At 29.5% G+C, this 14,079-nt stretch overlaps 1 protein-coding gene across 2 annotated transcripts; it reads right to left on the bottom strand.

Moving 5' to 3' along the window:
- Positions 1-3,018: 3,018 nt before the first annotated feature.
- LOC144563390 (uncharacterized) lies at positions 3,019-5,064 on the bottom strand. Of its 2 annotated transcripts, XM_078312858.1 has the most exons (5): positions 4,659-4,989; positions 4,478-4,552; positions 3,818-3,885; positions 3,611-3,701; positions 3,019-3,354 (listed from the first exon to the last, which is right to left on the bottom strand). In XM_078312858.1, exons 1-5 carry the CDS (start codon positions 4,851-4,853, stop codon positions 3,250-3,252), a joined length of 534 nt encoding a protein of 177 aa, XP_078168984.1. In that variant the 5' UTR covers positions 4,854-4,989; the 3' UTR covers positions 3,019-3,249. The 2 variants fall into 2 exon arrangements, with proteins under 2 accessions (XP_078168984.1, XP_078168985.1); XM_078312859.1 differs by lacking the exon at positions 4,478-4,552 and having other exon boundaries at positions 4,659-5,064.
- Positions 5,065-14,079: the final 9,015 nt, after the last annotated feature.

Raw genomic sequence — 14,079 nt, 5'->3', positions numbered from 1 at the left:
TAGCTTGACCCTCAACCTCTTCAAATCAATATGAGGGTATAAATACCTCCATTATTTCTATTTTTATTTTCAAAACTTTAATAACTTAAAATTTAAAACTAAAATATCAACATAACCATAACATCCTCAATGAACATATATAGTGGTCTACTGAAATTAACACAGGTTGTTTAATTTGCAATTGTACAAATGTAGAAGACATATTTGCAAATTTTAATGTTTTGTTCAGAATATGATAAGTTGGAACAATCTCAGCTGGAATACCTGAGCCATGCTGCCAAGTTGTGTATTGTCCTTTTCATCAGCTGAGAAATGTTATACTTTGCCATACACAATAAACTACATTTGTTTCAAGACAAGCTAGTGGCATATACATATATATATTTGGTGTTCATACTACTTTTTTCAAGACATATATATTAGCAGATGTATATCCTTTCATTTGACATAATTAATTGCATCATAGCTGCTATCCAGGTTGGGCACAAGGCAAAATGGGCTTTAATTTGGATACATATATACATGCAACAACTGGACTTGCATGCAAGTTGGCTCCTTTTGCAATAACTGGACTAACAACCCCACTTGCTCAAATGCATGTTTACTTTGCATGCATGGCCAGGCCAGGCATATTTGTACGTGGCTTCAATTAAGTTCTAGAATCTTCCCCTTTCTCATATATAGTTGTATTAATTAATTATTTGATGAAGAGTTGAAGCAAGTGGTGAAAGTTGGTTAATTAGAAATTATGATAATTAAGTCTAACTTTGCAATTCACCCCTTCATCTCCATTTTATTACTTTCTATTCAACTTAATTTGCTTCTTAAATTGTAAGCAAATAATAATTAATGTACCAATTATCATGGTTTTCAGTTTAAACCAAATATGAAATTGCAATATTAAATCTGAGGGGGTTATCAGTAACAGAACAAGCTAATTAAGCAGCTTTTACTTAATAATTAATGAGTGCAACAAATTAAATCAACTCTGTTGTTATAGTGTACTATACTAGCTATATATATATACTCAAATGCTGTAATTAATTTGATTCGGATGTACATAGTTTTTAATTCAAAACCGGGAAAAAAGTAAAATTTTCTCCTAGCTACAAAATAATGAAGCTCATATAGTAATGAAATCTGAGCAAAGCTAGGGTGTGATGTGCTCACCAAAAAGGTTTGGTGAGCATAACTCCAAAAGCATATCGGATCGACTTCAAATACTGAATCCAAACCGTTGAAATCCATGTACGTTATGAGTGATGCATGTACACGCAAAATTTTGAAAGTTTCAAGTTTATTTGCTGCAAGGTCAAGCAGTCAAAGGAATGAACCTTTTATAAATTAATTTATAAGTTGTTTTATATATTCAATTTTTATTATTTCTTTGACCGCTTGACCGTGCAGTAAATAAAATCGAAACTTTTAAAATTTTGCATGTACATGCATCACTCATGAAGTACATGGATTTCAACAGTGTAGATTTGACATTTGAAGTCGATCCGATATACTTTTGAAGTAGTGCTTACCAAATCCTCTTGGTGAGCAAATCACATCCTAGCTTTACTCATGAAATCTAGTACAAATCTAGTACAAAATAATGAAGCTCATATAGTAAATAGTATAAGAACCAATTATATTTTAGTGCAAGTAGAGGGACCAATAGTATATTTTGATGCAACTAGCTTAACAAATTGGCATTCCTCTTCATTAATTACAGCTTCTAAAATATACCAACTTCATATTTTTTTTAAACCAAAAAGGGATTAAGGTACTTTTGCAATAATTATAAGATATATATCATGACCAAGGTGCTACCACGTCGATGATTTGTTTTTCTATGATTCAACTAATCTGAGATGTAATTAATTAGTTGATGCTTGGTCGATCGACCGGGGTCGAACAAGATTAGTATAGGTTCTGTTTTCAAGTTTGCTATTGGGGAATTTTTTTTATTATTTTATATTTTTCGAGCTCTATCTTAATTTTATTTACATTAATTGTAATTATATATGTTTTAGTTTAATGAAAATTGGTGGTGTTGGCCATGTTTTACATGTATATATAGAAGGAGAATTTATGACAAAAATTACATATATTGCACTAAGAATATTCATGAAAACAAAAGAGCTCCATGAACAGTAAAAATAATGAAGAAAAATCATGCAACAAGTGGAACATATCTGATGGAAATTAAAACACTTAGCACAAGAGAAATGTGAACTCGATCAATTTATTTTGCAAAACTTATACTAGCTAGCTAGAATGCTTCACACAGTTTTAGATATTAATTGCAATGTTTTATTTGTATATATAACAGCTTCTATATATGTTCTATATATGGTCAATAGTTGTACAGAATTAATATACATGCAAAAGTTTCAAAAGTATGAACCATAAAATTAATATAAAATCATTCTCTTATAGTGATAACATCAATCATTAGATATAGATCACAATCTTACTTTTAGCTTTAGCCAATATACAATCAAAAGCTCATAGATGCTTTTGAACAATCAATTTTTGCATCATGCCTACTCCTACATTATATGAAGTTATGAACACCAAAATTGAAAGTAATTAATGTAATTCAAATCTGCATTATCCAACATTTCTACACCTTTTGAAGATATATATATTCTGATGCCTTTTCATAAAATGAGCTTACAGAATCTATCTAATATCATTAATTAACTAATTAGAGGAGCTAGCTGAGTGTAATCCATGAAAATTAGTATATTACATCCAATACAAAATTAATCTAACTTCATGTACATATATACATTAACTTTTAGTCACACACACACACACACTCTCCTCTTCAAATAGAAAACAAATTAAATGAGCTCTCATTTCACCATAGTTCATTTCTTCATTGCACAGCTCCAGTAGATGTTATTTAATTAACAAACGAAGAAGTGAAAGAAAAAACCCAACTAAAATAATTACACAGAAGATGTAAAATGTTTGACATTGCATCTCATTCTACCAAAAACTAGGACATTGAAGCCAATATATATATTATATATATATCAAAGTACTTCTATTCCAGCTTATAAAATGCAATTCTTGCCATAAAATATCAGCTTCATTTTGTGATTATGCATGTATCATTGTGAAGAGATTTTCTTTTGCAACCAAACATGGTTTTATGTAGGCAGCCCAAATTTCAACAAGTATCAATTCTTTCAACAGTTATGAGACAAGCTGGTAGAACTTTGAGGCATCTCAATTGCACACAATTAAATTTCACAATTTCAGTTCTAGATCTAAATCTTGCGTATCGCTCGAGTCCGAATTCAGGCTTCGTGATTCTACTGACCATCTTCTGTCATAATCTGCTTGTACAAAATCCTAATCAACACAAGAAAACAATTCTTCTGTAAGTCACTAATAATGTAATTCTGCTATTATTATGGTAATATACGTATAATTTTTCAAGTCTTCATGAGAAATTAACAGCTGTTCATGCAACTAAAACCTTGCTCACATGCATAACAGAAAGAAAAGGATATCATAAGATTCATAACTTGAACATACAAAGAGAGATGGTTTATGAAACATAGAACAAAAAAATGTGATAAAAAAACTATATTGGGTTTTAACATACCTCCCGATCTCCCTCGAATAGTGGTAGTGTGACAGCAGGTTGCCCATGAACGGTGGCTTGATATGTATTACAAGGTGCACTCAGTAAAGGCCTAAGAAACATGAAATGCACATTAATTAAGTTAATTTATTGTACTATTGCATTGCAAATAAAAACATTGGAAGCATATTTGAAGTTCAGTATTGTATTTGCAAATATAAGCATTACCTGACTGTAGGAGATGTAGCTTGGGCCTCATTGTAGAATGCTCCTCTTGTTGCACCTCCAAATGACATCTAAAACATGAAAAATAGAGAAATTCCATATGAAACATATATAGGAAGAAAATGATATATGGACCATATATTTTGAAGTTTACTACATAATTATTAATTGAAATGAGTTTCCTTCAATATTCTTGAGACATTGTTCGATGCATGAAATGCGGTTCGATTGGAAACAAGGTTATTTTCTCCAGAACTTAAATAAGAATTTAGGGTTTTAACTTTTAAGTCAAAATTAACCCTTTCAGTATAGGAAGCAGTTATAACAAACATAGATGTATATATCTCCTATTTGAAAACTAGAATATAGATTATGAGAATAATGAAAAGATCCTTGTCCTATTTCATTTCCAGTTTAGTTTGATTTAAATTGTGTAAATTGAAGCTGAGATTAGAACATGAAGTAATTCTAGCAAAAATTAATGAGAGTAAATAATGACAGAGAAATAAACATATATATAAAATTTCTAGTAAAAAAGATAACAAATTTTAGGTTATAAGTTATAGCTTTGAGGTAAGATCTTTATATTACTTTTAACATGCTAATATTGGATATATTGCTTAAGTTTGAGCAAGACACTTCTCTAAGCTAAGATGAACTTACAGGTACAGTGGTTCGTGCAGTACTGTAAGTTTGAGAAGGGGGTAAAGATACTGGTACTGGAACTCTTGCATCAGACTGTTCAATTAAGGCAAAAAATAAAGATATATAGTTTTGCTTTATCAAAACAATTTTGAAGTAAAATTTAAATACTTGCAAATTATAAATTGGGTAATATAAATACCATATTGAGGTTACTAAAAGGAGATTGAATTGAAGGGAGCTGGTACTCGGCCATCTCGCTTTGAAGTCTGATCTTCTCCAGTTGAGCAACCCCGAGTCCTCTCTGCGGTTGCCTTTGCTTGTCTTTCTTCCCTTTCCTTGAAGAACTACCACCACTGCTACTGCTACTACCCCATCCATAGTTTCTCCTATCCATCTTTTTAATTAATTTAATTTATTTTTCTCTTAATTCTCTAGCTTCAATTCTCTGTATATTGTGCTGCAGGTAGTAGGTGGTTCAACTCTCAATAGATCAGAATAGCTAGACCTAGCTAATTAACCTTTGTTTATGGAGGTCAAGAAGTGATGATAGAGAGAGAGAAAGAGAAAGACACCAATATCTTCTCCTTTGAGAGCCAATATCTCCCTTTTAAAGTGAAAGTGATGGATCTCCAATTAACATGGTTTCATAAGTAAGGAGATTTTGCCACTTCATCATGATTAAACAAAGAATAAATATAATAGAAAGGTTTTGCCAAAAGTTAGGTTTTGCAAAGCTGTAAAAATATCCCTCAACTATAATTTATTAGATTTATGATCCTGTTCTTATATATGGCTTTTCTAACTTCTAAGTTTTATTTTGTGTGGTTTGCATGTTGCCATATTTATTATTTATTTATTATAATACTTATTATGAGTTCCCATGTGATGCAAACAGGTTGATTCTGTAACTAAAACACACTTTGTTGATTTGTCAAACATGCTTAAGGTTCTTCTTAATAAAATAATACAGAATATTACCTGCACGCTATGCAAATTACTCAGCACCACATATGCACTCAAATGCACTGCAATATAAATATTAAATACTAGTATGGTATATTTCTTTTCTTCTTCTTCTCCTTCTTTTTTTTTGCTTCAAGTATAGTATATTCTAACACTTTAGAAAGTTTAGACAAGAAAGCGTCTCATTTAATTTGTTGGAAATCATCAAGAGATTGGAAATCAATATTTTGTTCTGTTAATATTTATTCATGTTTTCTTACATTAATTAATTGAACATGAAATTGGCTCAATACTTTGTTTAATTTATATTGTATATAGGCGCGCACACACACATATACATACATACATACATACATACATACATACATACATACATACATACATACATACACACATACATACATTTATATAGGAATATGCTAGCATGCTACGCGTAGCATAGAGGGCCTCTGTGCAACAGCTCAATATTTGACTTTTCAAAATCCTAACGGTCGATCCGAACCGTTCATCTTGTTCTCCATATTAATATGTGTTTGGAGACAAAATTTTACATTTTTTGGAATTGTTTTACTATTTGTTTAGATTTATTGAAAATCGCTGTTTTCAGCAAATCTGGACCATAAAAAAACAGCAATTTTCAATAAATCTAAAACAATAGTAAAAAAATTCCAAAATATGTAAAATTTGGTCTCCAAACACATATTAATATGGAGAACAAGATGAACGGTTCGGATCGACCGTTAGGATTTTGAAAAGTCGAATATTGAGCCGTTGCACGGAGGCCCTCTATTCTACACATAGCATGCTAGCAGGTTCCTATATATATATATATATATAGAGAGAGAGAGAGAGAGAGAGAGAGAGAGTATGGCTAAATTGCTACCGGTAACACTCAGACCTAAGTGCTTACGGGGTCAAATTTTAGTATTTGATGTTCAAACAACAAATCCAAACTATTAGATATTCAATCTATATTAAAATGTACTTGGAGACCAAATTTTACATTTTTTGGAATTTTTTTACTATTTATTAAGCTGGTTTAAAAACCGCTATTTGTCAATGCTATAAAAATTTAATAAAAACAGCGATTTAGCAATACCCTATATATATATTGTTTTGTATTATGTGTTAGTCGCCATTTAATTAACTACTTAATTAATAAACACATTTAAGAACATATATATATATATATGAGATGGGTTACGGTGAGTTGCGAAGTAAAACGCGTTTCTACTTCACGCCGTATTTTTATTTTGAAAGTTCAAACGATCGATTCGAACCGTTAGATGTTTAATATATATTGAAATGTGCTTGGAGACCAAATTTTACATTTTTTGAAATTTTTTTACTATTTATTAAGCATTTTTGAAAATTGCTGTGAACAGTGAAAAACAGTAAAATTTTCTGGACCATCAGATCAGCGACTTTCAAAATTGCTTAATAAATAGTAAAAAAATTCCAAAAAATGTAAAATTTGGTCTCCAGACACATTTCAATATGGAGAACAAGATGAACGGTTCGGATCGACGTTTTGAACTTTAAAATCGCAAAATATGAGCGTGAAGTAAAATAGTCGCTTTACTTCGCAACTCACCGTAGCCCAGCTCTATATATATAGAGAGTACGGCTAACGCGCTTCCTCTAGCATATGGGCCGAAATGCTTCCGATGGAAATTTGAAATTTCAAAATCCAAAAAGTCAATCTGAACCGTTCATCTCCTTCTCCATATTAATATCTGCTTGGAGACCAAATTTTACATTTTTCTGAAAAATTTTACTATTTATTAAGCCACTTTGAAAATCGCTGATCCAACGGTGGCTTAACAAAACAGTAAAACCATTGGATCAGCGATTTTCAAAGTGGCTTAATAAATAGTAAAAAATTTCAGAAAAATGTAAAATTTGGTCTCCAAGCAGATATTAATATGGAGAAGAAGATGAACGGTTCAGATCGACTTTTTGGATTTTGAAATTTCAAATTTCCACCGGAAGCATTTCGGCCCATATGCTAGAGGAAGCGCGTTAGCCGTACTCTATATATATATATATATATTATGTGTGTGTGTGTGTATGTATGAAGATCTTTTTTTAAATTTGCAAACAAACTCTGCATACCATCATATTTGCATGTGTACCTCTTGATTTAAAGAAAATCAGAATCATATATAGAGAATTAAATGATGCTCATGTGCACATATTTGGCAATCAATATCTGCAGAGAATATATATTTCTATAATATATTTTTTACTCTAAATATAAATCTAACCAGGTTTTTTTTTTTGGGAGTGCCAATTGTAATCCATCACATAATCAACATGAGATACGAGTACACTCTGGATACCATTATTTATGAATTCGTATCCTCTGCATTAACTCAAAAGAGAATCTTTTGAGTTAATGAATTCTGACCATCCAATCTGTTTCAAGATTCGTACAGACTAGATCCGCACTAATATTAAAAGCTCCTCTATATTATAAGCGGGAGCCGAATTGACTCCGTTTAAAATCAGACGGTTTAGATTAATTAACTGAAAAGATTCCTTTTTGAGTTAATGCAGAGGATACGCATTCATTATTTATATGTTAATTTCTTAGTCACACCTGTTTTGTTGCATCATAAAAGCACACATGGATTAGATTGGTGTTTTGTCTTCTTGGTTTCAACTATTATCTATATATAATTAATGACTAGAACTAAGGTGTTCTTAAGCTCACCAAGGTGTTTGATGAACTAACTCCAAAATCTATTAGATTAGCTTCAAGCAATAAATCTAAACCGTTGAAATCGATTTACTTCACGAGTGATGAATTTACCTGTAAAGTTTTTAGAATTTCGAATTAATTTTGTATAAAGTCAAGTGGTCAAAAATTATTAAAAAAATGAATGCACTAAAATTAATTTATAAACCTTCTAATTTTGACAGTTTGACTTTATACTAAAATAATTCGAAAACTTAAATCTTTGCACGTAAATTCATCACTTGTGAAGTAGATAAATTTCAACGGCTTAAATTTATCGTTTGAAACCGATATAATATATTTTGGAGTTAAGCTCACCAAACACCTTGGTGAGCTTAAGAACACCCTAGTTTTACTCATAATTAATTAATTTGTTTGGGACTGATAATAACTAGATTAATTATTTTAAATTTAATTAAGAAATTGGCTCCTCCTAATTGATTGTTTAATTATAAGTAACATATTATATGTTGTAATCCTTAACAAACTGAGTGCTTAATTAGCTAACTTTTACTGGTATATATAATACAAAACGATGAGTAGATATGATCAAATTTTTGTAAGCTAGCATAGGAAATCTCATATACTTTGTGAGCACATGAGCCTAATCTCTAGCAATTATTATAAAATTAAATATACAATGTTTACAAAATGAAGATCCTCTTACACTTTTAATTTGTGACAAATATATTGGCCCCAAAATAAAGTTTTGAATTTTGACAATTACCCTTTTTAAACCTCATAATTGATAATGTCCCTGAACACAAATAATTTCATGCATTGTGTATATTTACACTAATTTCTATATATTTGAAAAATCTAATTTACTAATTGTTAATAATTCAAAGGTCATAAATATTTACTAATTGTTACTAATTTTTTCTTCTTCTAATATATAAGGCTGCTCATGATATTGAACGAGTATATCGACAAGTAAAAATCTAATATCTCTTCTAATATCTTATCATATATGTCTATATATGGAGTAGAACTAGGGTGTGATCTTAATTTCATCAAGTTCTTTTGTAAATGTAATTCTAAAACATGTCGTATTAATATCAAACAACGAATTCAAACCGTTGAAACTAATTTACTTTAATTACAAGTAATGCATTTATATGCGAAAATTTTAAATTTCATAATTAATTTAATATATATAGAGTCAAGTGAACATTTTTTTTACTACTTGATTCTATACTTAATTAATTTAAAAAATTAAAATGTTCACATATAGGCATATCACTCGTAAGGTATATCAGTTTCAAACGGTTTGGATTCGTCATTTGAAGTCAATCTGATAAATTTTAAAGTTCACAAAGGAGTTTGGTGAATTTAAGAACACCCTAGTTCTACTCCTATATATAATCAAATTTAAAACTTATGTTTTTGGTTTAAAATTAGTGAAGAAAAAATGTAACGTAACTAAAATGATGGAAGAAAATCATCTCATACAAATGGTAATATGACGTGTTTTCACATTGTAACCACACATGATGTGATTGGTCACGTTTAACAATTTTTTTTTATTTTTTAGTTTGTTGTTAGGAAAAAATGTTAAATAGATATGAAAAATTTACAAAATAAATAAAAATAAAGAAACAATGTTAGAAAAAAATTTATAACATAATAATGTGTCACGGGACATGACATGACGTGATTATGTCAATTTGTGTGACGTACTGTGTGATTTTCGAACAAAGAGAGGCATAACATTCAAATGATCATGTCACACAATATGCGAGTCACGTTCCGTGATTACATACCGTATCATATCACTGACATATTACAACAAAGCCAGATTTTTTTTTTTTTTTTTTTTTTGGAAATAAGGCTCAAAGGCCCGTTTCATATAGAAACAAAGTAACTTACAAAGACTACGACAAAGCCGATAATGACATAACTAATTTCATTCTCTAATTTTAATAAAAAAAATAGAGGGTGTATAATATAAGAGGAGAGTTCAAATGCCTCCATTTTTAAAAGCTTGAATAACTCAAAGTCTAAAACTTAAATGTCAAAATAAAACCGTTAGATGTGATCTATGTTATTTTCTTTATATGCCCATAAAAATTTATCACATTTTGATTTTGATTTTATGTGAATCAATAAGTTAAATAATCAACGTCTTGAAATTATCCACATTAGTATGCAGTTTTACAAGCTCAAGATGACAACCAAAACAAAATTGAAATGTCATAATTTTTTATACGTGCATAGATAAAATGATATAGTTCATATGCAACAGTTTTATTTTGAATTTTAACATATAAATTTTGAACTATTAAAATTTTTAAAAATAAAGACATAATAGAAACACAAAAAATAGAGACATTTGAATCCTCCTCCTCATAATATAATAGCTGTATCCAAAACATAATCTTCGTGGACAACTTTTAGCGTGGCTTCAACATTACTGTACGCGCGAGGGTACACAACTAAAGAGATACAATTATGTGACAATTAATTAGGTACGAATATGATTGTATGAAAGCTTTGAAAGATTTGAGTATTGAATGATTAATTGAGCGTATCCTTTTTGTGATTACATATCAAGAGAAGCTTCGTTGGAAGCCTCGCTGCACGTGGGTTTATTTGTGGCCGCTTATTTCAAAGAAAACTGCTTTTAACAAATCAGCATGCAAAGAATAATTAAATATATATACATGGCATAGCATTATTTACACCTAATATCTAGCTTGTAGCGGTTAGGGTTTCACCACAATGAAATCAGAGACTCTTCATGCCACTGTGGCAATCAACTGAAATCATAGACTCTTGAAGAGTAGAAAAAAAAAAAAAAAAAAAAAATGTTTCCCTAACACCGTTGCTCAATTTTTTTTCCTCACGCGTTTTGACTTAATGCCATTTTTTTTTTAGCCTCCTATGACCTTTCTACCATTTCTTTTAGCAAATATTTTAATATCTCCCATGTATAACTTGTATCTTTTTTTTCTTTTAGCAAATACCTTTTTTCGCCCTTCCATCCTCTTTTTTTTTTTGGGACAAAATCATTAACTCTTATTCTTTATTTTTTTTTAAGAAAATTTTAAATACGTATGTAACATCATGCAAGTAAATTATTAAAACATTTAAATACGTATGTTTAACTATATCCGTGTGCGTCATGTATGAAAGGGTCAGTAAATTATTTACGGTTGTAGAACAATGTATGTTGTCCCGAAACAACGCCCATTTTTTTGCCAAAACATTCATACACAGTTTTTAAAGTTAAATATGTGTACAATAAAACCAATCCATACATGGTTATAATTAAAAAAAAAATGTATAATTCATTTTTTTAAACAATACCAATGAAACCCTAGATCTGAGTTTAAATTAAACACTACATTTACCAATATACCAAAAACACTAAATTAAATTTTAAAAAAACTATAATTAAAAAAAAAACTAAAAAAAACACATACTAAAAACACTACATTAGCAATATAAACAACATTTGCAATTACATTACACAAATTGTTACATGAACAACAATCTAAGTAAGAAAAAATAAAAATGCAACAAAAATAAAATTTATACATTAACATGAACAATGCCTAAGGAAAAAATATAGTAAAGAATGACAAAATCAAAAATTAAAAGGAAAAAAATTAATCGAAACTTCACCTCAAATTTTGAAGTTCTTCCCTTTGCTTTTTGATCCTAAAAAATACAATTATTCATTTAAAAACAAATGTTGTAGATCTCCTCGCAAACTTTCTGAATTAGGATAGTACGATGAAATCGGACACTCAAGCAATGAGTTACGTCCGTTTGAAGCTTCTTCATCTATGATCGTCTTTCCGGTGAAGATATCATCTCCATTGCCTTACTCTTCACCCCTAACCTCACATGTTTAGAAGATATATCTAAGAGAAATATATGTACAAGGAAGAGATGCTTTAGAAATGATAGAAATGCCTTACAAAAAGTAGATAGAGATGCATTATAACAGAAATACATGAATCCAAAGTGTGAAATTTTTTATATTTCTTTCATCACACACGGATCATTCATACACAATAAAACCGTGCACAATTGTTGTATTATTCATATACGCACGTCTAAAAATATGCTCCATTATTCATATAAATTTTTTAATTAAAGAACCGTGTACAATTGGTTCCAATTGTACACAGTTTTGTTTAATAAAGAATCGCAGGTGTATGAATGTTGGGGCACATTTATACACGGTTCATTATTAAAAGTCGTGTATAAATGTTGGGTTTCATTTTTAGATGTACGTCTTTTTTACTTTAGACACGGATTTAATGAAAATTTTGAAAAAAACATGTATAATATACAATATATAAGTAGCGTTTTTTAGTAGCGAGATGTTTTTTCGCTCTCTCTCTTTTAGTGTAGTGAATTAATTATTTATTACTATAATTGTCAAAATTGTTAGGGACTGATTTGAGAGATTAGAGTTGGGATATTTTGAGACGCTTTCTTTGAAAAAAAAAATACACATTTACTTGTTGCCTAACTAGACATAATTTTCTAATTTAACAAAATAACATATGTTATTTAAATACTTTTGACCTTGTTCATTTGTATATTTGACAAATTATGGAATAAATCAAAAAAATCGTGATAATAATAATCAATAAGAATGAGGTTTGAAGTCAATAAATTAACCATCCTTTTATTAAGATCTCAAAATGTTGTCAATAAAAAACAATTGATAATGTGTATGATCCATAATTGCATATGGACATGGCTAGGAAAGCAATAATGTTGGTTGCCACAAAAGATCCCAATTGCGACACGACTAAGATGACTTCAATATAATTGAGCAAAGCTTACTTTTGTATATTCGATTCACGTGTCAAGATGACCACTAGATATTGCTATTTGGGGTAGTTATGGCAAATTATATTTCCAACATAGGGCTGATAAGGATCTCCTACTTCAAATTATTGGAGTTTATGATGAAGGTCTTTTTGTTCAGATACCAGGTAATTTGTAACTTCGCTAATATGTTTATTTCACCAAATTCTTTCAGAAACAATGCCACAAGCCACTGCGTTTCTGGTTGGTCGAAAATTATTCCACAAAAAATTTAGAAAGTGAATTTGTGCAAAATTCTTAATGCTCCTACGTTAATATGTATATTACCTTTTTAGTTAACTGAAACTAATTTATATATAGATAATAGAAAATTAAAAGTTAGTATAAACTTAAACTTAAATGAGAAGGGTTTAAATGCTTTTATTTTTTAGCCTTCGCCTTTGTCATGTCTCAACTTTTTTAATTTTAATAACAAAAAAATACAATTTATATATCAAAATAAAACTTTTAGATGTCATTTATATTATTTTCACTATACACATAAAAATTTCTCATTTTTTCAATTTTAATTTTATATGAATCAATAAGTTGAACAATCAATGTCCAGTATTTATCCACATTGGTATATTTTTGCAAGCTTTTGTTACTGATCAAAACAAAATTGAGATGTTGTAATATTTTATGTGCGCATAGAGAAATTGATATTAGATCATATATGGCGGTTTTATTTTGACATGTAAGTTTTAATTTTAAGTTATTGTAGTTCTAAAAATAGTATTACGATAGATGCACAAAAATGAAGACATTTGAACCTTCCTCACTGAAAATTGAATCATTACAATCCATTAACAAAATGGCCAAATTTTCAACAGTTGTTGACATCAATTCTTAAATCTTAACAACATAAAGATACAAATCAAATCGTAAAAATCTTTCTATTTTTATATATATGTTTACTCAATTTTCTCTGTAGACGGGATTGAAAAACATAATTTACTGCATGTCATGTTATTTTAACCTTTCGTATTAAATGTTAGGATTTGGTCTTCCTACCATTCAAACATTTTTTTTAATTAAAAAAAAAAACAATAACAGAGTGAGCCTCAAATGGGGTGAATTTGGAGAT

This window comes from Carex rostrata, chromosome 12, assembly GCF_964058835.1.
Source record: "Carex rostrata chromosome 12, lpCarRost1.2, whole genome shotgun sequence".
NCBI classification, from domain to species: Eukaryota; Viridiplantae; Streptophyta; class Magnoliopsida; order Poales; family Cyperaceae; genus Carex; species Carex rostrata.
Note: the sequence above shows the minus strand (reverse complement) of the source record. Positions and strands in the feature narration are given on the sequence as shown.

Bases quoted from the DNA above. Each gene is read 5' to 3' on its own strand.
- LOC144563390 (XM_078312858.1), bottom strand. From the start codon at position 4,853: ATGGATAGGAGAAACTATGGATGGGGTAGTAGCAGTAGCAGTGGTGGT. The intron at 4,553-4,658 runs GTATTTATATTA...TTAATTGAACAG, and splicing joins CTTTTAGTAACCTCAATATG to TCTGATGCAAGAGTTCCAGT. The intron at 3,702-3,817 runs GTAATGCTTATA...CATGTTTCTTAG, and splicing joins GCTACATCTCCTACAGTCAG to GCCTTTACTGAGTGCACCTT.